Source organism: Leguminivora glycinivorella, chromosome 17 (genome assembly GCF_023078275.1).
Source record: "Leguminivora glycinivorella isolate SPB_JAAS2020 chromosome 17, LegGlyc_1.1, whole genome shotgun sequence".
In the NCBI taxonomy this organism is placed as follows: domain Eukaryota; kingdom Metazoa; phylum Arthropoda; class Insecta; order Lepidoptera; family Tortricidae; genus Leguminivora; species Leguminivora glycinivorella.
The window spans coordinates 820,313-842,707 of record NC_062987.1 but is presented as its reverse complement, the minus strand read 5'-3'; the positions used below and the strand labels follow the sequence as shown (position 1 = coordinate 842,707).

The window sequence follows — 22,395 nt, the reverse complement described above, 5'->3', positions numbered from 1 at the left end:
TACACTGGCTACTTTCTTAAAGTAGACATACTAGGAACAAATAGACTGAGGGTACTAATTGAATGGCATCCTGTAAGTACTTACAGTATGCCATTCAATTAGTAGTATACTTCTTGAGAGTGTACACTACGCATACCATAATTATACTGAGAGAAACAAATATGGCTACTAATCTACTCGATCTTCAACAAGTACAGTGGTACCGCATTTTTTCTCCAATTTCATAGAATTATACAAATTTTTGGTGGCTATCAGTCATTTAATATCGTAAAATAAAGTAGTGCTATGATAACATTGATGACGCCACATACCTGTCATCTAGGGGTTTCTACTATCTGCAGCCTTGCGCAGGTTTATTGCTCGGCGTGGTAAGCCGCAGACAATATTTTCCGATAATGGCACAAATTTTCAAGGTGCTTGTAATGAATTCACAAAAGTTCTTAATGCATCGTCGTCATCAGATGTCGGTGAAGGTATTAAATTTTCATTCATACCGGCTTATGCAGCACATTTCGGCGGGTTATGGGAATCTGCCATAAAATCTATTAAGCATCATCTCCGTCGTGTGCTTGACCAGACACACATGACGTATGAGGAAATGTCTACACTTTTAATCCAAATTGAGGCAATTTTAAATTCAAGGCCACTGACTCCAATGTCAGATGACCCAAATGACCTTTGTCCCTTAACTCCTTCCCACTTCCTAATAGGGCGATCCACACAGTTCGTACCACATCCACAGATTACGGCAACCAACATCTCATCGCTTCAGCGCTGGAAACGCGTCGAGCTACTCAAGCAGCAGTTTTGGCATCGCTTCTCCACTGAGTATGTTCTTTGGCTTCAACAGAAGACAAAATGGCACGAATCCACGGGAGAGCTTCAGGAAGGTGCTCTGGTTGTTGTCAAAGACAGAACTCTGCCTCCCCTTCTCTGGCAACTTGGTCGAGTCGTCCGAGTTATTCCTGGCAGTGATGGCATCGCACGGGTGGCGGATATAAAAACAAAGAAAGGAGTCATCCGCAGGGCTTTCAACAACATCTGCCCTCTGCCTGTCAACAATCAAATTGCTCACCCTTGAGGCCGGGAGCATGTTACGAAACGTTCGAAAACCACCCTGGTTTTCGATCCTTTCTTCGTTTAGGTTAAGGCATTTATTTTCTGTAATTAAAATCAATTTTTCCAATTTTTATCAATTTAATAATAATAATTCAATTTAATTTTTAATGAATAATCATGTATCTGTTGACATTTCAATTTGTATATTCTTTGACTAAAATATTCAGTATTGTTCGAGTCGACATTATGCATTTTATAAATCTTCAGTATTAATTTATTCAATTTTTAATTTCATGTTATTGGTAATGTTTTAATTCATTCATATACTACTTGACTATTTTTTAAATAAAATATTCATTGAATTGTATAATTATAATAATATTTCAAATCTCTAGTTAAATCTAAATTTACAAATGGCAATGTGATAAGTTCAAATTTGACAGCTTTTAGAGCTTTTGGAAAACTTACGGTTATTCCGCCTCCAACGACATTCACTGTACCACTTTCTTTGTCTTCCACAATTCGGATTAAAACCAGCACCAAACTACAGTCCGCTTATTATTTCTACCACCACTACGAAGACCTGAGACCAGCGAAGATTTTACATGGTCTTTTACTTTGAGGACATTTAGTATGGGTGGTTATTCTAATTTCAAGTGTTATGCTAAATACAGTTATGCGAATTAATTTTATTCATAAACACAATCGGCGTATAAACGTAATTTTGCAAACTTATTTTCGGACAGTATTATTTTATATTATAGCTGAGTTTAGACCAGCAAGTTATTGCTGCAAGTTCTGAGACAGAATTATACGCAAGAAAGAGATGAAGATATTTGCCACTCACTCTTACCTATAGTTGCATCTCAAAACTTGCAGCAATAACTTGCTCGTCTAAACTCAGCAAATACCTAAGTTTTCTACCACCATAATAATATTCGTCCAAAACCGATTATGCGAAGTCTGTTATGCGAAAAACGTTTCGGACAATTTAAAGGTATGCCAAATAGAGGGAACCCGTTAAACACTTATAAATCGGATACTGGTAGGCTGTAAAGTGTAATCCATATTTGCGATGCAGCTCACAGGTAGGAAGGCAAATAAATGCAGGTTTCGATTTGCGCGGAATATGGAAATTCAAGGCTTATTTTAAAACGGAATATTAATACAAATATAAAAAGTCTGTAGCAGCTGCGGATTAATGATTGTATCATTATAATACACTTACCTTGACCAGGATTACTATGACTGATATATATTATAACAGACGAAAAGAACGAGATTTAATGATCCTTTATAAATTAGTTAATAGTAAGGGTTTAGATTGTCTAGAATTGTTAAGTAAAATAAAAATAACTGTTCCTGCTAAGTTACCCCGTCCTGGTTTGTACAAGTTATTTAGCATTCCATTTGGAAAAACAAATTTGGGTCGCAATTATGCTATTTTAAGAATGACTACACTAATGGACCTGTATTAACTTATGTACTTAGGTAATAATAAGTTTAATTTTTATTAAGCAGAAACGTCTGCTAACGATTCTAAACATTTTTATATTAAATGATGTTGATTGCTACATTGCCACAGGAAAGGCATGGAAAGATTTGCGAAGTCCGGCGTGGCTTCCGTAGCTCAATTGGTAAGAGCATTGCACGGATTGCAAAAATGGTGCGGGTTCAAGTCCCGCCGGAAGCGTAAATTTTTCCATTTTTTCCTTTAATATAAAAATGTTTAATAATAAGTTTATTGCATATTTATTAGTTGTAGTTCACTGGTCAAAGACACTTACGTAAGTTGTTGTAACTAGATTTGAGAGCATGTAATTGGCATTATCTGTTGGTAATCCTAAAAAAAATATTTGTCTAGATACTAATATTTTGACTTAATGCATAATCGCATCAGTTTACTGCGTCGTAATATCAGGTGCTCGGCGATAGTTGATAATTGAATAATAAATAAGTCCAGTGAAAGTGATTGCGTTCGCGAATCATTCACACACCACCACAGACCACAAAATTTGTCACTTAACTAGATGATGGTCTCGCCGGAAGATCAGCGCTGACATTGTGCTGAGGCGAGACCATTTCGTGGTGAACATTATTTATAAATACATACTGTGTTTTAACTATTAAATGTGTTTTTATTGTTATGTTTACGTTCATCATGAATAATTGCTTTTTGTATTGTGTTGTTTTCATAACCCTTATAGTTGTTTAATTTTTATGTTTTTTTTTGTATAATTTAATTTGTTCCATTGCTAATTAGCCGTTAAGTGCGTTAAGCTTAATTTGCTGTAGTAGTTATATGCTGCTTTATCTATACTGTTTATAGCTCTTAGTGAGAGTGCCTTAGGAGGTAGGTGCACATCTCATGAACTGTACAACATACCTGATGTAATTGTTATGTATTGGTACCTCTACCTATTTCTGTTGCACATCTAATAAAAAAAAATCTAACATTCGATCAGACTTATAAAAATTGAAGACTAAATTTTTGTGTTTGCTAATCTGTATTTTCTTTTGTTAATTTGGATTACTGTCGTTTTATGTACCTTATGAAATAAATAAAATAAGAGCGTTTTAAAAGAAATAAATATAGCTGTCTCGGCACCAATTACGAATTTGTAGCTTTTGGTGTCGAGACACTCGGTCCGTGGGGTGGCGGTGCGCGCGGGCTCTGCAGAGAACTGGGCAGGCGGTTGAGGGAGTCAACGGGGGACCCTCGCGCGGGCAGTTTTCTCGCGCAAAAGATTGCAATCGCAATACAGCGCGGGAATGCTGGCTGCGTGATGGGTACCTTGCCACGTGGGCAAGGTTTATTATTTTAGGTTTTATTTTTAGGTAGTTTTAGTTTATTATTTTAAGTTTTATTTTTAGGTAGTTTTAGTTTATTTCTTTAAGTTTTATTTTGTAAGTAGGTTATTTTCATAAACGATTGTTGTTTTTTTTTAAGCATTAACTAAATAAAAGTTATTATTTATAGATTAATTTATCTATTCCGAAATAAAAAATAATTCTTTACGGCAAAAAAACTTAGTGTCCCTAAAAATAAGCCATGAAATAGCTATTAGGTATATTCATGAGTTTATAACTTTCCCAGAATTTAAGGAAATTCCCCACAGTCGGACGTCCATCAATGAAACGATAATATTTATCGTTTACAAGAACTCTGATCCTGTGTCAATAAACAAATTTACCGGTTTATGAAGGTTTAGTTTCCGTTTTACTTAGAATTAGGATAATAGTTAGAGGCTACGCGGATAAAATAACAGTGTCAAATTAATTCCGTTTATTGATAATTTTAGACATAAGGTAAACTGAAGCCCAATTAAGGTTTAAACAGAAGTTCAAGATCGCTCACTGACTGGAAGTCGAAGGATAACTTTCTTAAGTATCCAACGTAGCGAAAATGTCATTTAAGTCGACCACGACATTCGGATAGTAAATACACTTTTAAATGACTGCAAGCGTCCATAAGCTGGCTGCTTACAATCAGGCAGACCGTATGCTTGTTTGCATGATACTTACTTAATCTAATATTGTAGAGGTGCCAATGCCGATTCTTGAAGAAATTTCCAGGAAAGTTGCAGGATAGAAGTTGAGCGTTTTGTTTCTCTTTTTTAGGGTTCCGTAGTCAACTAGGAACCCTTATAGTTTCGCCATGTCTGTCTGTCCGTCCCTTCGTCCGTGGATAATCTCAGTGACCGTTAACACAGTTTTTATTTGAATCCTAACGTGTGATATATTATCGTTGGATAGGTATTAAATAATTTTTAAGAAAAAAAAACCGCCGCCTTTGGGGTTCTGGTGAAAGCTACTTACGAATGTTGTATTATGTATTTCGGTTCTGACCATCACCAACAGTTCCACTGCACCAAATGTCACTATTCTGGACGTAAGTGCATGCTGTTCTTATAAAAATACCAAAGGCACTATAAACGTGCCGTTCAGATTTGAGGAGTTCGGTTCTGACCATCATCAGCACTTCCACTGCACCAAATTGCTGTGTTCTAGACGTAGGTTTCTAAAGAAAACTCCAGATTTATAGAACACTGATGTGCTACGTTTAATGCTCGGACACAGACTGACATGGGTTACAACTACCCTCTATATGAAAACATAACAATTCCTCCACCAATAGTAAAGAAAGCTTAAAATTAAAATTAAAATATGACCTATCTAAGCATACTAATACATTAGAAAGGTTACACACTAACAAACATAGGTATAGTAGGTATTTATCTGTACACTGGGTTAGGATTGCGAGTGGCACGGATATTACGACGATCTGCATGCGTCATAGGGTCTAAGGGAGTCTCGGTACCCTCCGCCTCACCGTCTAGAAAAACATCATTCTGGGCCACCGATGTGGCAGCAGGCGGGACTATGGAGTCGGGGGGTACACTTTCCCGTGGTATCAGCGACTGGCAAGGCTCATCTAAATTATTTCCACTTTCAACTAAACTTGAGTCAGAGGTCTGGCCTTCAATCGCTGGAGGTGACACTGCATCATGACTTGGAGATAACGACTCGTTGATTGTTATTTCCAGGTCAGATGAAATATCTTGGGTATCACTAGTAGTACCTACGCTATTATTACCTTTATACAACAGTAACTGATCTACATGTTTCTTAACTAATATATTTAAATCTATTATACGAACTAAGTACATTTTATTACCTATAAGTTTTTGTATACAACCTTTTTTCCATACGTGCTTATTTCCGTTACTAAATATATGTTTAACTAACACCTGATCTCCTTCCACAAAACACACCTTGCGCCGCCCTCCATAGTTCTTAGTTTGTGAGATCTGTTTAAAACAAACATTTTGGTTAGCTTCGGATGATAACGACATGTTAGGTGATTGTGAGTGTGATGAGTCATAGTTGTTGTCTAGCGACGCGTTATCGCGATGCAACAGATCGAGACGACAGCGGAGCGAGCGCCCAAGCATCAGCTGTGCGGGCGAAAAACCGGTTGTGCAATGAACGGAGTTTCTTATATTAAATAACAGCTGATGTATTCGCCTGGAGACAGGCTCCGTGTTGCTATTCGCCATTATTATTTTTATACCTCTTTTCAAAAAACCAATACTATTTTCTACTTGGCCGTTCGACTGCGGATGGTAGGGGGGGCTAGTCAAATGTTTTATGCCGTTTGCTACGCAGTAAACTTCCATTTCTTTCGAACAAAAATTCGCTGCGTTATCGGATACTAAAACCTGCATTAATCCAAATCTACTATTTACTTCTACCAACCTATCAATGATCGCTTTTGTTTCCGTTGATTTCATTAGAAAACATTCGACCCATTGTGACATTGCACATTTTTAGTACAACGACGTTTTTAGGTTTGTCTCAAACATAAGTTTTTGCGCATGGCAAGGACTTTAATTGATCTAGCAACTGAAATCGATATGGATGACAGGTCTGTATCCAATGAGAATCATCTGTCAACAAGGGTTGTTGCCAATATAGAAATGTGTATGATTTTCATGATATTAATTAATTTAGAATTTACAATAAATATTTGATTTATAAATTAGGAAGTTGCTAGAATATGGTTAGAAAATTAGGTGGAATTTTACACATTAGATATTTCAGTAAATATAAATTTATTACAGCAAACGATTGCTGAGGTTGTCGTTCTATTTGGTATCCCCAAGCCTCCCAAGGTCGTGAGGATTTTGAGATCATTTCCTCCTCACTTGTTAGCTGGCTCCGGTACAGGTCGTAGGCCTCCAGTGGCTACTTTATGATATCGCGGATCATCTATGATGTGAAGCAGGAAACCAAATTATGGAGCAGCAAGAGTCCTTTTCTGCAGGGCCTCAAGGGTCCTCAGAATTGTATTTTGTCCATGGACTGTGAGTAGAATCTTGTTCAAGTAACATTGATTTAATTTCTTTGTGTGATCTTGGTTTTTGTAAATCTTGACCATGTGTCTCCATTTCCAGTCTCCTGATGTTATTATGTGGCGGGAAGGGATGTCAGAGCTGGAAGATATGAGACTTCTACACTTCCAGCTGGTAAGCAATCCAGAATATCAATTATTCATATTGATAAGGTTAGGCCACATTTCCATTGTCTAATAAAGGTTTTTTTTTCTATTTCAGCTGACTGGGATTTATTTAATTGATTTATCAATTTATCGATTTATCAGATTTAATTTATTTACGATTTTAGATTTTAAATTTATTTGGGATTAAATTTCGAGCTCTTCAAAATTGTTCTCAAGATCTCAAGATTTGAGTTTCATTTAGTTTCTTCAATTTGAATGTTTCACCCGAAGGGGGTATCGGTGAAGAGGATGCTTGCCGCAGGCTGAAGCTTTGGTTGCGGAGGTGCTCTTTTGAATAATCGCGCCTGGGGCGACCGCTTTGGCTCACTGAAGGATGGCTTGCATGTGCAGCGGTAACTTCTGGCTTGAAGGTTGGTGGCATTTCTCTTACCTGGAAGCAAATGCTAAGTTTAGGTAAATTTTAGTTTCTATCATGTATGTTGGCACTGATACTTAGGGACTAACCAGTTTTAGGCAATGCTTGTAAATCACTCAGAACCATATTTGCACGGCCCAGCTCTATCGTCTGGCAATGCTATTTTAGTTAAGGTGCTAAGCTCAAGCCTTTATTGCTGATTTACAAGTTGTACTTTGCATTGTGTCCATTTAGAGAAATAAAACTGTGTGTCACAACTAACCGTTTTATTCCAATTCCATTTAGAATCTGAATCCTTGAGGAGAATAACCAGTAGCACCTTGTTTCGTTTCGTTATTAAGTTTTTTGGCAGAGCAAGTCTGCAAGGTTTATTAAGTTTAGATTTGTTTAGATGATCGAGGCTTTCCCACCAGTTTTCCCGAGCCGGGTGTGGGAACGCCCCGTTTCACCATTTAGAGTGTGCATCAATGATTGCCAAAAATTGCGTTCCTTCAACTGAAAACATGTCCATATGCTTTAACCTCATTGAGATTACTGTAGAACGTAATCGGGAGCATGGCGTATAAGGGGCTCACTATCACATTGTTCGCGAAGTGAAGAGAAAGCCGAGCCGAGTACTGGTAACAAGTTTAATACAACTAAGGACCTATAGTCTAGAATTTAGGAACACTACCTGGACCTAGGTGACCTAACCAGGGTAGGTGCACTAGGGAACAGGTAAGGTTTATTAGCTCTCAGACACCTAAGCGCTTAAACACGGTTAAGGCACCAGGCGTGCATCGAACTATTCCCTGCCGCGAAAGTTCAACGATTCCCGACCGAGGCCGGAGGGTCATGTTTCTACGTTGACCAAACGTTAGCGTGTTCTATTTTTTCCACTGGCGCCATCTATTGGTGCACCGCGGAAACATACAAGGCGCAGATGCGTCGGCGCGTCGGCTGCGCTGCACCCAACGCTGTGTACGTAGTTCGATACTATTAGCGACAGATGGTGTTGTGTGGCGGTAGTGGTGCTACAACTCTCCCCCTATGTCCACGCAGGCGTCCCGACAAGTAGGACATAAATCAGTAGAGTCTGTGTGTAGGCTGGAACATGATCTGCCACACAGTTTGGTTACTGCAGGCGTAGCTTTCTTGGGAAGCGTTGTTACAGTAGCATCTTATACATTTAACCTAAAGAGAATCAGTCTTCAATGAAGGTAGAGGCGGTCATCCTATTTCCTTCTCAACAGCCGTCCTACGCTGTGACGTCAAGCGATGAGAATGTTGTCGATGGGAACAGTGCATCATCGAGACCCTCCAAATCACATTCTGCATCGTAATCCTGTAGCGAGACTCTTGCGTCTTCATAGAGAGCTTCCAGGATGGGAGAGTAATTCGCCGGGTACTCCGGTCGAGGCTTAGGTCTTTTCTTAGGAGGAGAAGGAGCGTCAATCTTAATCAGTGGTCCGTATGAGCGGCACGTGTTGCTCCCTTCCGGTAGAGATGGTGACTGAAGAAGCTCAGGAGTCATGACAGCCAGGGTGGTCTTACTGTCGTAATTGACGAAACTTTCCGGGTAAAGTTCAAATACCTGAGTAGGATCGTCAAGGAAGTTCCAAGTGCTCTGTGCTAAGCTGATATCAATGCGTGCATCTTGAATGAATCCCACCCCTAGTAAAGTTTTGTTCCGACGTGACTCGGGGAAAACTAGGAGAGTTGTGACAACCGTGCGATCATTGATTTTGACAGGCACCTGGGTAACCAATACCATCTGGCGCTTTGACTCGCCGTCAGCGAGCGTTATTCCGACCTCATACTCCTTGAACGGGAATCCTTTCTTCTTCAGCTCACAGTACAGTGAATACGACGCAACGCTAGACTTCGCACAGGTGTCCAGGAACACTGCACCGGTTATTCCAGCAATTTCAACAAATATAACCGGACGATCCCTGGCGTCGATAACAGCATCTACCGAACAAAACCCGATGTCCGGCTGAGGTTTCTGGCTCTTGTTTGCGTGACACGTTGGGCAGTTGGTCCTCACAACTCCAGGGGCCCCGCAGCCATAACATTTAAACCTCGGAGCAGAAAGTGACGGAGCTTGAGTCACTGCCGCTGAAGTAGAGGTTTCAGTACCGTTACCCTCTTTCAATTCGTTGGCTCGTTGGAGCTTCCTGCAGTTTTCAACTGAGTGCCCAAAATTACGGCAGTACCTACATTTAGTCTTCTTTATGTCAGGTTTCGTGGTGGTTGCGATGTCAACTGGTGGCTCTACTACAGTCTGGACAGCGCCGGCGTCCTTTTCCTTTAGTACGAGCTCGGCCGCTTTCGCTGCCTTGGATAAGTCCTTGAAATCTTTTATGTCTGCGCGCGGAACCTTATCTCGTATGTCTAAGCGCAGCAAGCCGTATATTAGGTCAAGTTGCTGTGTCTCACTGTGACCTGGACTAGGGAGCTGGGAAAACAGCATCCTCTTACGTCTAACAAAATCATCAGTAGTCGTTCCCTTAGCTTGCTTTTCCTGCGTTATATCCAAATATATTTGGTAGGGCTCGCGAGCAGGCGCAAAGTACTCTCGCAGACGAGTTTCAAAATCAGACCACGTAGTTACCTCATTTTTCACTCCTAACCACCAAACTCCAGCTTCACCTTTGAGTAGAAGAGGTAATTCGCTCAAAGCTGTCACGTCGCCTAGGTCTGCGGAGCGTTTGAAAATATTTATTGCAGAGAGAAACGCTTCCACAACCTCGGCATTCTTTTCACCACTATATGCGTACTTGCAATAGATGAACGACCCCCTGTTTGGTTGTGGTGCAACAGGCATCCTCTCTAATAGTTGCGCAAATTGCTCGGGCGATAGCATCTTGGGGGGTGTTCTCTTGAAACTTGTAACACGACCGGCACGAGTAACCACAAAAGTTGGACTCTTCAATTTCGCAGATCCGCCTCTTCCGCTCATTAAATAGGTCGTCTTGCGTAGCGTAGCTTGTGATGCGACGGTAACAACACGAAGGTCGTAGCACGCCAATGACGTCACAGGCTCCGTAGCACGATGTCGTAGCAAATCCCGTAGCACCACGATGACGTCACGCAGACTAGCCTCACGGAGGGCGCCACTGTAGAACGGGGGTGGCGGGGGCGCGAAGTGAAGAGAAAGCCGAGCGGTACTGGTAACAAGTTTAATACAACTAAGGACCTATAGTCTAGAATTTAGGAACACTACCTGGACCTAGGTGACCTAACCAGGGTAGGTGCACTAGGGAACAGGTAAGGTTTATTAGCTCTCAGACACCTAAGCGCTTAAACACGGTTAAGGCACCAGGCGTGCATCGAACTATTCCCTGCCGCGAAAGTTCAACGATTCCCGACCGAGGCCGGAGGGTCATGTTTCTACGTTGACCAAACGTTAGCGTGTTCTATTTTTTCCACTGGCGCCATCTATTGGTGCACCGCGGAAACATACAAGGCGCAGATGCGTCGGCGCGTCGGCTGCGCTGCACCCAACGCTGTGTACGTAGTTCGATACTATTAGCGACAGATGGTGTTGTGTGGCGGTAGTGGTGCTACAATAGGCTTTAAAACGCTGGAAGTGTTAGGCACAAAACATCTGTAATAATTGACTAAGCCCAGGAAAGACTTAAGTTCTGTAACATTCTTTGGAGGCGTACACTTTAAAATGGCTTCAACTTTCTTTGGTGACTTATGCAATCCGTGTTTATCAATGATGAAACCGAGATATTCGACTGATTTTTAAATAGATCACACTTCTCGCGTTTTAATCGTAACCCGGCATCCTCTAACCTACTTAAAACCTGTTCTAGCCTTTTTATATGAATATCGCGGTTTTCTCCGGTCACCAATATATCGTCAATAAATATACAAACGCCGTCTATGTCACCTAGTACGCTTTCAAGCGTCTGTTGAAAAATATAAGGCGCGTTCGTGAGTCCAAACACTAAACGGTTATAGCGAAATAAACCCTTATGCGTATTTATGCAAGTTAAGTTACGCGACTCGTCCAATTCCAGCTGATTGTACGCCCTAGACAGGTCAAGTTTTGAGAACTCTTCCCCTCCATATAGCTTAGCAAACAAATCCTCAATACGTGGAACCGGATAGTTATCAACATATAACGCCTTATTTAACGTAACCGAATAGTCCCCACAGATCCTAATATTTCCGTCGGCGCGCAACACGGGCACTATCGGCGTAGCGACATCGGCGTGGTCTACTTTCTCAAGGATCCCCAAATCTACTAAACGCTGAATCTCAGCTTCTATTTTACCTTTTAAAGGCAATGGCACAGGGCGAGGCTTGAAAAACTTCAATGGCATGTCCGGTTTAACCTTAAGAGTGACTTTATATTTATTAAAACACCCCAGTTCGTCTGTGAATAACTTAGAATATTTAGTCATGATTTTAGAGCCTAAGTCATCTCCTACTATATTGTTAACGTTTTGTCTACAAATTTGTAAACGAAATGCTCTAAAAAAATCGCGCCCCAATAAAGTAGGTCGATCCTCGCTCTCCACACAAACATAGAACATAACCTGGTTAGTTTCCCCATCGTAGGTGACGGGTAAGCTAACGGTACCCTTAAGTGCCAGCTTACTTTTATTATAGCACCTTAATACGAGCTTCGGCGACTTTAACTCATATTCTGAGAAATACCTATCGTAGATGTCGTGGGGCATTAGTGACACTGCGCTCCCACAGTCAATCTCGCAACTAATAGGCTCGCTCGCTATCGTAACGATCTGTACCATCGGTTCACCATAAACTGTAACAATACTGTAAACACTCTCACCTTGAATGATATCGTCATCCTCCTCTGCTACAAAATAATTCCTTCGCACTTTGGTTTTACACATTCGCTTTAAATGTCCTTTTTGTTTACACTTTTGACATGTATAGTTAATAAAACGACACTGATCCTTTGTATGATTTTTATAGCCGCAAACTTCACAACTTTCCAAGTTACTACGAGGGTTACGTTGCGCGCGCGACGTGTTGACGGCAAACACTGGAGTTTCGGGTACCGCGGGTTGTGTTTTTTGCAACGCTATTCGCGCGCACCGCACACTTTGCGCTAATTCTAATGCCTTGCTAAACGTTAAAGTGTCAACGCTCTCGGCAAATAACTTTTCTTTTTCTTTTACATTTTCCAACCCTAAGACAAACCTGTCGCGTAATACACTGTCCAACTCCGTTTTAAAACCACAGTACTGGGCCAGGCTACGCACTCGTGCGGCCCAATCTGGCAACTCTTCACCCGGTCGCTGTTCAGCCTTATAAAAAGTGTAGCGTTCAGCAAATGTACTCTTCTTTGGCGTAAAATGCGTATCCAGATGTTGTAACAAAACCTTGTATTCTACGCTGTCAACTTCCTTTGGCGCCACTAAGTCTCGAAGAATGCGGTAGGTATCTTCCGATAAGGCCGACAATAACACGGCACGGCGTTTCACTTCTGACTTGTCTGTTGTTTCCGTAATATCATTAACAGTGCAGAATTGAAACAATCTGCTCCTGAAGATACTCCATTCGTGAATCCGATGGTCAAAATTGAGACTGCCGCCGAACATTACATTTGCACTTGATGTAGTCATTTTTTCCAACCAATTAATTGAAAAAAAACGTTCTCTGCACACGTAGATATCGATCTCGTCGCCAATTGCTGTGTTCTAGACGTAGGTTTCTAAAGAAAACTCCAGATTTATAGAACACTGATGTGCTACGTTTAATGCTCGGACACAGACTGACATGGGTTACAACTACCCTCTATATGAAAACATAACACAAATGTCGCTATTCTGGACGTAAGTGCATGCTGTTCTTATAAAAATACCAAAGTCACTATAAGCGTGCCGTTCAGATTTGAGGAGTTCCGTTCTGACCATTATCAGGAGTTCCACTGCACCAAATGTCACTGTTCTGGACGTAAGGGTATGCTGTTCTTATAAAAATACCAAAGTCACTATAAGCGTGCCGTTCACATTTGAGGAGTTCCGTTCTGACCGTCATCAGCACTTCCACTGCACCAAATGTCACTGTTCTGGACGTAAGTGCATGCAGTTCTTATAAAAATACCAAAGTCACTATAAGTGTGCCGTTCAGATTTGAGGAGTTCCATTCTGACCATCATCAGGAGTTCCACTGCACCAAATGTCACTGTTCCGTACGTAAATGCATGCTGTTCCTTTAAAAACACAAAAATCACCATATGTATGCCTTTCAGATTTGAGGAGTTCCCTCGATTTCTCCAGGATCCCACCACCAGAACTGGGTTCTGAGAAAAATGGGACCAATCTGTATGCATATACATTCAATCAAAAAAAAAATTTCTAAATCGGTCCAGTAACGACGGAGATATCGAGGAACAAACATTAAAAAAAAATACAGACGAATTGAGAACCCCTTCCTTTGAGATTTGGAAGGCGGTTAAAAATATACAGACGACTTGATAACCGCCCTTCTTGAGAGATATGAGGCGACGGTTAAAAAGGAATAGGGGAAAATAATTTTGTGATATTGTTAATATTTTCGGAAAACATCGCTCCAAAAGTTTAAAAAAATGCGTCGCCCCCCCCTCTAACTTTTATACGGGAAACTACTGAACCCTACTCTGAGCGTGGCCTGACACGCTCTTGGCCGGTTTTAAAGCTACAAACTTGCACTTCAAATTGAAACTTTTAACTACTTTATTAACTTTTGACTTAGGTTTTCTTTTGCACAGACTTCGTGCTATTTTTATATTCGTGCTAAAAGGTATCTTGATCACTTTTATGCCGAATCAAGTTTCATTATCCAAAAATATAAGAGAGAATAATTATTATTAATTTTGTTATTTTGTTTCATTTGATGATTTTGATGTTCATGTAACTTCAAGAAAGAGAGTCTTAACTTAACTTGAATCTTTAGAATTAGTGCTTATCTCAGGACTTTGGGAATATATACTTAGTAAAAATTATACACTAAATAATAGCTTATTTTAGTTTTCAATACATGTTTTACGTCGCGTAATATTAGGATATTATATTTATAATTTTCCAATCTCCCTAATTTCACAAACCGCCGCCACCGAAAATTGCCTTCAATTTCTAGTCGCGTCCCTTCAAAAGTGTCTAGCTGGCGATTTCGTTTAATTATTTCCACAAAGATTTATGTGAGCGTCAACGTCAATACGGGCGGCGGTCCGGAAAATAACTTGCAATTTATTCCTTCCGACTATCTATTTTTGGGACGCTTACACTACAAAGTGGCGGGACGTTTTTCTTGGATAGATGGTATTTCAGTGTCACTGCACGTTTATATGTCATGCATGAAAATTGTGACATTGACATAGGCACTTTAGTTCGTTTTTAGAATTCCGATTTAACCCTTAATCAGATAACGGGAAATTATTTCCCACTTCGTCATTCACCACAAAATATTTTTTATCTTTTTAATGGCACCACTGAGCGATACGAATCATACAGATTGAAAATCTTAGTAACACTTTGAATTTGAAAAAAGGCAAGACTTTTCTAATGGCAACCATTTGTGACCACACGTCAAAGTCAAAGTCAGTTGTCATGATTTTTTGCGTGATAACAAGAGTTTTTTTAGTGTTTTGAGGCTAAGTACGAAAAAAAAATCTGTTAAGTGCATACAATTAACACTATCATAAACTAGACTTATTTTCCCTGTGCTCTGCTTAAAGAGAATTGTTATAACGATATTAATTAGCCAAGATTTTAAGGTTTTAGTAAGTGGGAAAATATTTCCCAGTGTTCGTGCCTGAACTCACGATTTTGGTAGGTTTTAATCAAGTGGTAATATATTTCCCAGTGTGTATTCTCGACTTTTACTTTTTGAAAATGGGCTTTTTTTGTTTTCCGTTTTTTTATTTGTTTCTATTTATTTTATTTCTATTAATTTTTAGTGAAGACAAAATGATTTACTAAAAATATAATAAGAAAACATTACGAACACAACTTACAAAAAAGGATATAGAAGAAACTCTTGAGAACTTAGCTGATTTGTCTGATTTATCCGATCACGAATATCATGATTCTGATGATGATCCTTGCTATGTCGACAGAATATATTTTCCATTTCTAAGTTACTAGATTTTAAATCATCTAAAATTGACTAGTAAAAAGTTCGTAACCTTATCGAACAATGGGAAACTATTTCCCACTTCATTCATAATTTTGCTATTCCGTACCGGATAACGGGAAATTATTTCCCACCACAAAACCTCCCTTCCCCCCCACTCCAAAATTTTGTAATGTATATTTTCGTAATTTACGCACCCAAATTACCTAAAAACTATTCTTAGTTTTCAAAAATCTCATAAAAAGTTTTCTATCTGATTAAGGGTTAAATAAAATTCCTATTTTGATGCAGATTCAGGACAGTTGTGCCTGTATTTTTCAACCTCGTAGAGCTGATAATATTAAAAACAATTTCGCGAAACAATCTGCGATATCCATTTGTTCTCGAAATTATTGGGTTAGCGGATCTTTCGGCCTTCGCGGCAAATAGCCATAGATTTGAAACAGTTTTGTCGAATATCATTAACATGCATAGTATTTTTCAGTACTCGTATTTTTAAGTACCCATCTAAAACACTGTAGGAACCGTAATATATGAAACAGATTTCAACCGCAAAAGGTATTATGCCCAGTGCAAACAGTACCACGCAGGTATTGTAGTTTGTAACAGGAAGAGTAATGGCGCGGCAGCAGTAATCCAGGTGCAAACAAATCGACGCAGTAAATATTCGGATAAAAAACCATTTCTCATGCCTTCGACGTTCATTTAACTGCGCCAGTACAAAAGTAGATATACGGAAACAGTGGGTCAGTGAACATACAAAATGAAAAGTTTGTGACCGCTAGGGGTGGAAATGGTGGAAGTCTTGACAGCCTCTTGAGACGCTCGGACGCTGAGTACCCGGAACACACTCGTGCTTCAAGTAGCTGGCGAAGCGTCTCACTGATGCTACGGGTGACCAGAGGGTTGGTTCCTTTCTTGCCCAGCCGGATTAGCATCGCAATTCAGCACGGAAATTCTCCCAGCCTTCTTCTCCTGCTCCATATATCTTTAGCTCCTGTATCCATATAAATAAATATATTTTAGGCACTTAAACATGTTGTGTTTTAGATTAAGTTTAGTAGACTAAGCTTAGTTAAGTTTTTTGACGTGACCTTTATTTGATCTTTATTTATTACTTAGTTAGTTTTAATAATTATAAGTAGTTTTTGACGGTCTTATGCTTTAATTTTTGCATACGATGGCTTCAAATAATAATATGAGAATTACAACATTTTTGTAAAATATGCCACTTTATTGATTATTTCCAGCGTGTCTCAAATAGAAGTGTTAGGTTTTTATAATATTTCGGTAAAACAGTAGGTACAAGTATTAAGTATTTTTTACGGTTTTATGCTTTAATTTTTGCACGCGATCTCCTCAAACGAATCGAAAGAGACATTATTGTCAGACATATTGACCGGGATATAGACCGTGATTACCTTTTTGATTTTTGTCGAGCTCCCGATATTTCGACGCACTTACGTGCATCATGATCACGGAAAACGACGGTTAAAACCGTCGTTTTACAAAATAATGTTTTTGAAAATAACCGTGAATCGTTCAAAGCCTTTAACGTCATTATTCCCATGAGAAAGACAATAATTATGTACAAGCAGAGCTCAACGAGGGTGCGGTGCACGGTGTGTTGATGATGGAAGGACCTACGGAACTAATTTGTTCCGTCTATTGTCCGTTGAGTCGTCGGCAACCCGAACCCTCCTTGGAACTTGTACACTCCTTTTTACTGTGTACTTAACACAGCAAAAGGGAGTGTACAAGTTTCTAATGGGTGGGCAACGCGCATGTGACACTCCTTGAGTTCCATAGGTTACGGTGACCACTTTCCATCAGGCGGACCATATACTTTGTTTTCCACCGACGTAGTATAAAAAAAAAAAAAAAGTAGATATAACTTTTTTGAACTATAATTTTGCAAAGTGTTTACTGGTCTAAAAATGTTTGATATACCGCATTATTCTAGATTAGCAGCGAGTATTTTTCGAGTATTATTGTTGGTCTTCTGTGCCTGAGTTATTTATGCTTGTTAACCGTTTTGACGTTTAACGTTTCCAATACGTACGTACTCGCTTTGTTGCGGCAAGGTTCCATGTGTTAACAATGGAGCATTTAATTAATCACCCTGTTAGTACTTTGTCATTCTCACTTTTGGCTATTGCGGTTTAATTTAATTTCCAATTAATTGAGCGTATGTGATTGTGGTTGGGCGTGGGTTTAATATTGTGGCTGTAGTTACAAATAAAAAAATGTCAATAAATTGGAAATTAAATTAAACCGCAATAATAAAAGGTACGCCGCGCTAAGGTGCAAGACGTAGGTGTCGTTATTAAGTACCAAACTAAAATGGAGTTGAGCAGGACATGTTGCTAGGCAGAGTGATGGCAGGTGGACTAAAATGTTGACGGAATGGTGGCCGCTAACAAATGTAAGAAGTGCCTGGCATCCGTTAGCTCGTTGGGTCGACGACATCCGGAAAATGTCGGGTTCCAACTGGATGAGGCTAGCCTAGGACCGGGAGAAGTGGCGTACTAGAAGAGAGACCAATGCTCAGCAGTGGGCGATAGAGGTCTGATATGATGATGAAAAGATAGAAGCGTCAATTCCATTATTTCCTAGTAATTCATTAGGTACATATTAAAGTTACATTTAAACGTACCTAATAAGTGTAATTGTAGCTAGATAGTCACTAGTAGGTATGGATTAGTTCACATTAGTATAGTAAACAAGAATAATTCTGCTTAGGAATAAACGGGCATATTTTTTTGGTGTTGTAAGTGCGACAGCACGGAGCACAGTACTGTAGAACTGACCAGACCCCGTAGCCGAAATGCAGTCGGGCACTGTCGCGCCAATCGCGAGCGATAGAGATAGATAGCTACGAAAGGGTTCTCTTATTTATTGCCGAAAAATGTATGGCCGAATATCACTTGTAGCAATGAAAACCTGCATGTTGCAGCCGCAGCGCGCACTGGCCGCTGAGAAAAAATCTTGTCACGCGCCTTTTGTTTTTGCAGGAAAATTTTCTCTGCCGGGAAAGGCAAATAGATTGTATCTGAAGTTTTTAACCGACTTCAAAAAAGGAGGAGGTTCTCAATTCGACTGAATGTTTTTTTTTTTTATTTTTTTTTTGTATGTATGTTACTCGATATCTCCGAGAATCGTGGACCGATTTTCAAAATTTTTTTTTTGATCGAACGGGTATAACCCCGAGATGGTCCCATTGGCACCAAGTCGGGGTCTGATGATGGGATCTTGGAGAAATCGAGGGAACTCTTCAAATGTTATAGGCACATGTAATGTTCTTAGTGTATTTTTCAAAGGTACACCAGTATTTACGCCTGATGGTAATAATTTTATGTGGCTGAGCTGATGATGGAAGGTCAACTCCTCAACGGTTAGGAGTTAAAGGATAATTCTTTCACTACTGTACATATATTCGGACTGATACATATAATATCACTAGGAACGTAGGAACCACTAAAAATCAACAAATAAATTAACTTTTTAACAAAAAATAAAACCGCCTTCAAAAAAAGCGTGTTACAAAACACGGAGAAACTAAAAAGCCAAAAATAATAAACCTTCGAATTCAGATTTCTTATCGGATTGCAATAATCTAAACATCCAAATTATAAACAAATCAATTATTTTTGGAGTCGGGGCCAGCCTGCGTATGGTTGGGTGGGGCAAACAGGAAATAGCAAGGCGACGAACAGGTCTGGTACCGACTACAAAAATAATTGATTTGTTTATAATTTGAATGTTTAGATTATTGCAATCCGATAAGAAATCTGAATTCGAAGGTTTATTATTTTTGGCTTTTTAGTTTCTCCGTGTTTTGTAACACGCTTTTTTTTTATTTAATCTAAATATATAAAAGAAGAAGCTGACTGACTGACTGACATATCAACGCACAGCCGAAACCGCTGGTCCTAGAGATTTCAAATTTGGCACGTAGGTTCCTTATATAGTGTAGAGGAGCACTAAGAAAGGAATTTTTAAAATTCACCTCCTAAGGGGGTCAAATGGGGGTTCAAAGTTTGTATGGGGAAACAAGATTAGTTTGCCTATTTTATTCGAAACTTCACAGAAAGATTCCTTAAGACATATGACTGAATACGTGTTTCAGGTTTTTTGAAAATTTAACCCCTAAAATGGTGAAAAGGGGGTGATAAAGTCAAAAAATCAATATGGGTATCGTTTTTATGGTTTATCAGGTCGCTGATCACGATAAATACAACGTTTTTAAAACCTAACGAGGCGGAAGTGAAATACCTTCTCCCCTGTTGTGGTGCAATAGGGTTTAAATCTCAAAAAAATATATAAAAGAAGATATTGACTGACTGACTGACATATCAACGCACAGCCGAAACCGCTGGTCCTAGAGATTTCAAATTTGGCACGTAGGTTCCTTATATAGTGTAGAGGAGCACTAAGAAAGGATTTTTCAAAATTCGCCTCCTAAGGGGGTCAAATGGGGGTTCAAAGTTTGTATGGGGAAACAATGTTAGTTTCACTGTTTTATTCGAAACTTCACAGGAGGATTCCTAAAGACATATGACTGAATACGTGTTTCAGGTTTTTTGAAAATTTAACCCCTAAAAGGGTGAAAAGGGGGTGATAAATTCAAAACTAATATGGGTATCGTTTTTACGGTTTATTGGGTCGCTGATCACGATAAATACAACGTTTTTAAAATCTAACGAGGCGGAAGTAAAATACCTTCTCCCCTGTTGTAGTGCAATTGGGTTTAAATATCAAAAAATATATAAAAGAAGAAACTGACTGACTGACTAACTGACATAATATATCAACACACAGCCGAAACCGCTGGTCCTAGAGATATCAAATTTGGCACATAGGTTCCTTATATGGTGTAGAGGAGCACTAAGAAAGGATTTTTCAAAATTCTCCTCTTAAAAGGGTGAAATGGGGGTTCAAAGTTTGTATGGGGAAACAAGATTAGTTTGACTATTTTATTCGAAACTTCACAGGAGGATTCCTAAAGACATATGACTGAATACGTGTTTCAGGTTTTTTGAAAATTTAACCCTTAAAATGGTGAAAAGGGGGTGATAAAGTCAAAAAATCAATATGGGTATCGTTTTTATGGTTTATCAGGTCGCTGATCACGATAAATACAACGTTTTTAAAACCTAACGAGGCGGAAGTGAAATACCTTCTCCCCTGTTGTGGTGCAATAGGGTTTAAATCTCAAAAAAATATATAAAAGAAGATATTGACTGACTGACTGACATATCAACGCACAGCCGAAACCGCTGGTCCTAGAGATTTCAAATTTGGCACGTAGGTTCCTTATATAGTGTAGAGGAGCACTAAGAAAGGAATTTTTAAAATTCACCTCCTAAGGGGGTCAAATGGGGGTTCAAAGTTTGTATGGGGAAACAAGATTAGTTTGCCTATTTTATTTGAAACTTCACAGAAAGATTCCTTAAGACATATGACTGAATACGTGTTTCAGGTTTTTTGAAAATTTAACCCCTAAAATGGTGAAAAGGGGGTGATAAAGTCAAAAAATCAATATGGGTATCGTTTTTATGGTTTATCAGGTCGCTGATCACGATAAATACAACGTTTTTAAAACCTAACGAGGCGGAAGTGAAATACCTTCTCCCCTGTTGTGGTGCAATAGGGTTTAAATCTCAAAAAAATATATAAAAGAAGATATTGACTGACTGACTGACATATCAACGCACAGCCGAAACCGCTGGTCCTAGAGATTTCAAATTTGGCACGTAGGTTCCTTATATAGTGTAGAGGAGCACTAAGAAAGGATTTTTCAAAATTCGCCTCCTATGGGGGTCAAATGGGGGTTTAAAGTTTGTATGGGGAAACAATGTTAGTTTCACTGTTTTATTCGAAACTTCACAGGAGGGATCCTAAAAACATATGACTAATAAAGACGTGTTTCAGGTTTTTGAAAATTTAACCCCTAAAAGGGTGAAAAGGGGGTGATAAATTCAAAACTAATATGGGTATCGTTTTTACGGTTTATTGGGTCGCTGATCACGATAAATACAACGTTTTTAAAATCTAACGAGGCGGAAGTAAAATACCTTCTCCCCTGTTGTAGTGCAATTGGGTTTAAATATCAAAAAATATATAAAAGAAGAAACTGACTGACTGACTAACTGACATAATATATCAACACACAGCCGAAACCGCTGGTCCTAGAGATATCAAATTTGGCACATAGGTTCCTTATATGGTGTAGAGGAGCACTAAGAAAGGATTTTTCAAAATTCTCCTCTTAAAAGGGTGAAATGGGGGTTCAAAGTTTGTATGGGGAAACAAGATTAGTTTGACTATTTTATTCGAAACTTCACAGGAGGATTCCTAAAGACATATGACTAAATACATGTTTCTGGTTTTTTGAAAATTTGACCCCTAAAGGGGTGCAAAGGGGGTAAAGTCAAAAACACAATATAGGTATCGTTTTTATGGTTTATCGGGTCGCTGATCACAATAAATACAACGATTTTAAAATCTAATGACGTGGAAAAAAGATTTTCTCCCCTGTTGTTGTGCAATGGGGTTAAAATATCCAAAATAGCCATAAGTATAGCTTTAGTTTTCATCTTTACTTCTGGTTCAAGAGATTTCAAATTGACACGGAAGTTCCTTAGAGGAGCACTAAGAAAGGATTTTTCAAAGTTCACCTCCTAGCATGATAATTTGACAGGGGCAAGGACAGGGACAGGGACAGGGACAGGGACGGGGACGGGATAGGGTTAGGGTTAGGGATAGGGATAGGGACGGGGACAGGGACGGGACGGGACGGGACGGGACGGGACGGGAC

At 39.3% G+C, this 22,395-nt stretch overlaps 1 protein-coding gene and 1 long non-coding RNA gene across 2 annotated transcripts; one reads left to right on the top strand and one right to left on the bottom strand.

Annotated features, from left to right (window-relative positions):
* Positions 1-5,480: 5,480 nt before the first annotated feature.
* On the bottom strand, positions 5,481-13,242 carry LOC125235502. The gene is made up of 2 exons (XM_048142073.1): positions 12,286-13,242; positions 5,481-5,870 (listed from the first exon to the last, which is right to left on the bottom strand). The coding sequence occupies exons 1-2, from the start codon at positions 13,082-13,084 to the stop codon at positions 5,857-5,859; spliced, it is 813 nt and encodes a 270-aa protein (XP_047998030.1). The 5' UTR covers positions 13,085-13,242; the 3' UTR covers positions 5,481-5,856.
* LOC125235503 lies at positions 6,370-7,753 on the top strand. The gene is made up of 2 exons (XR_007178096.1): positions 6,370-7,088; positions 7,176-7,753. It is a non-coding gene; the product is annotated as an uncharacterized LOC125235503 (long non-coding RNA).
* Positions 13,243-22,395: the final 9,153 nt, after the last annotated feature.

Excerpts from the sequence above, each read along its gene's own strand:
- LOC125235502 (XM_048142073.1), bottom strand. The coding sequence starts at position 13,084 with ATGACTACATCAAGTGCAAATGTAATGTTCGGCGGCAGTCTCAATTTT.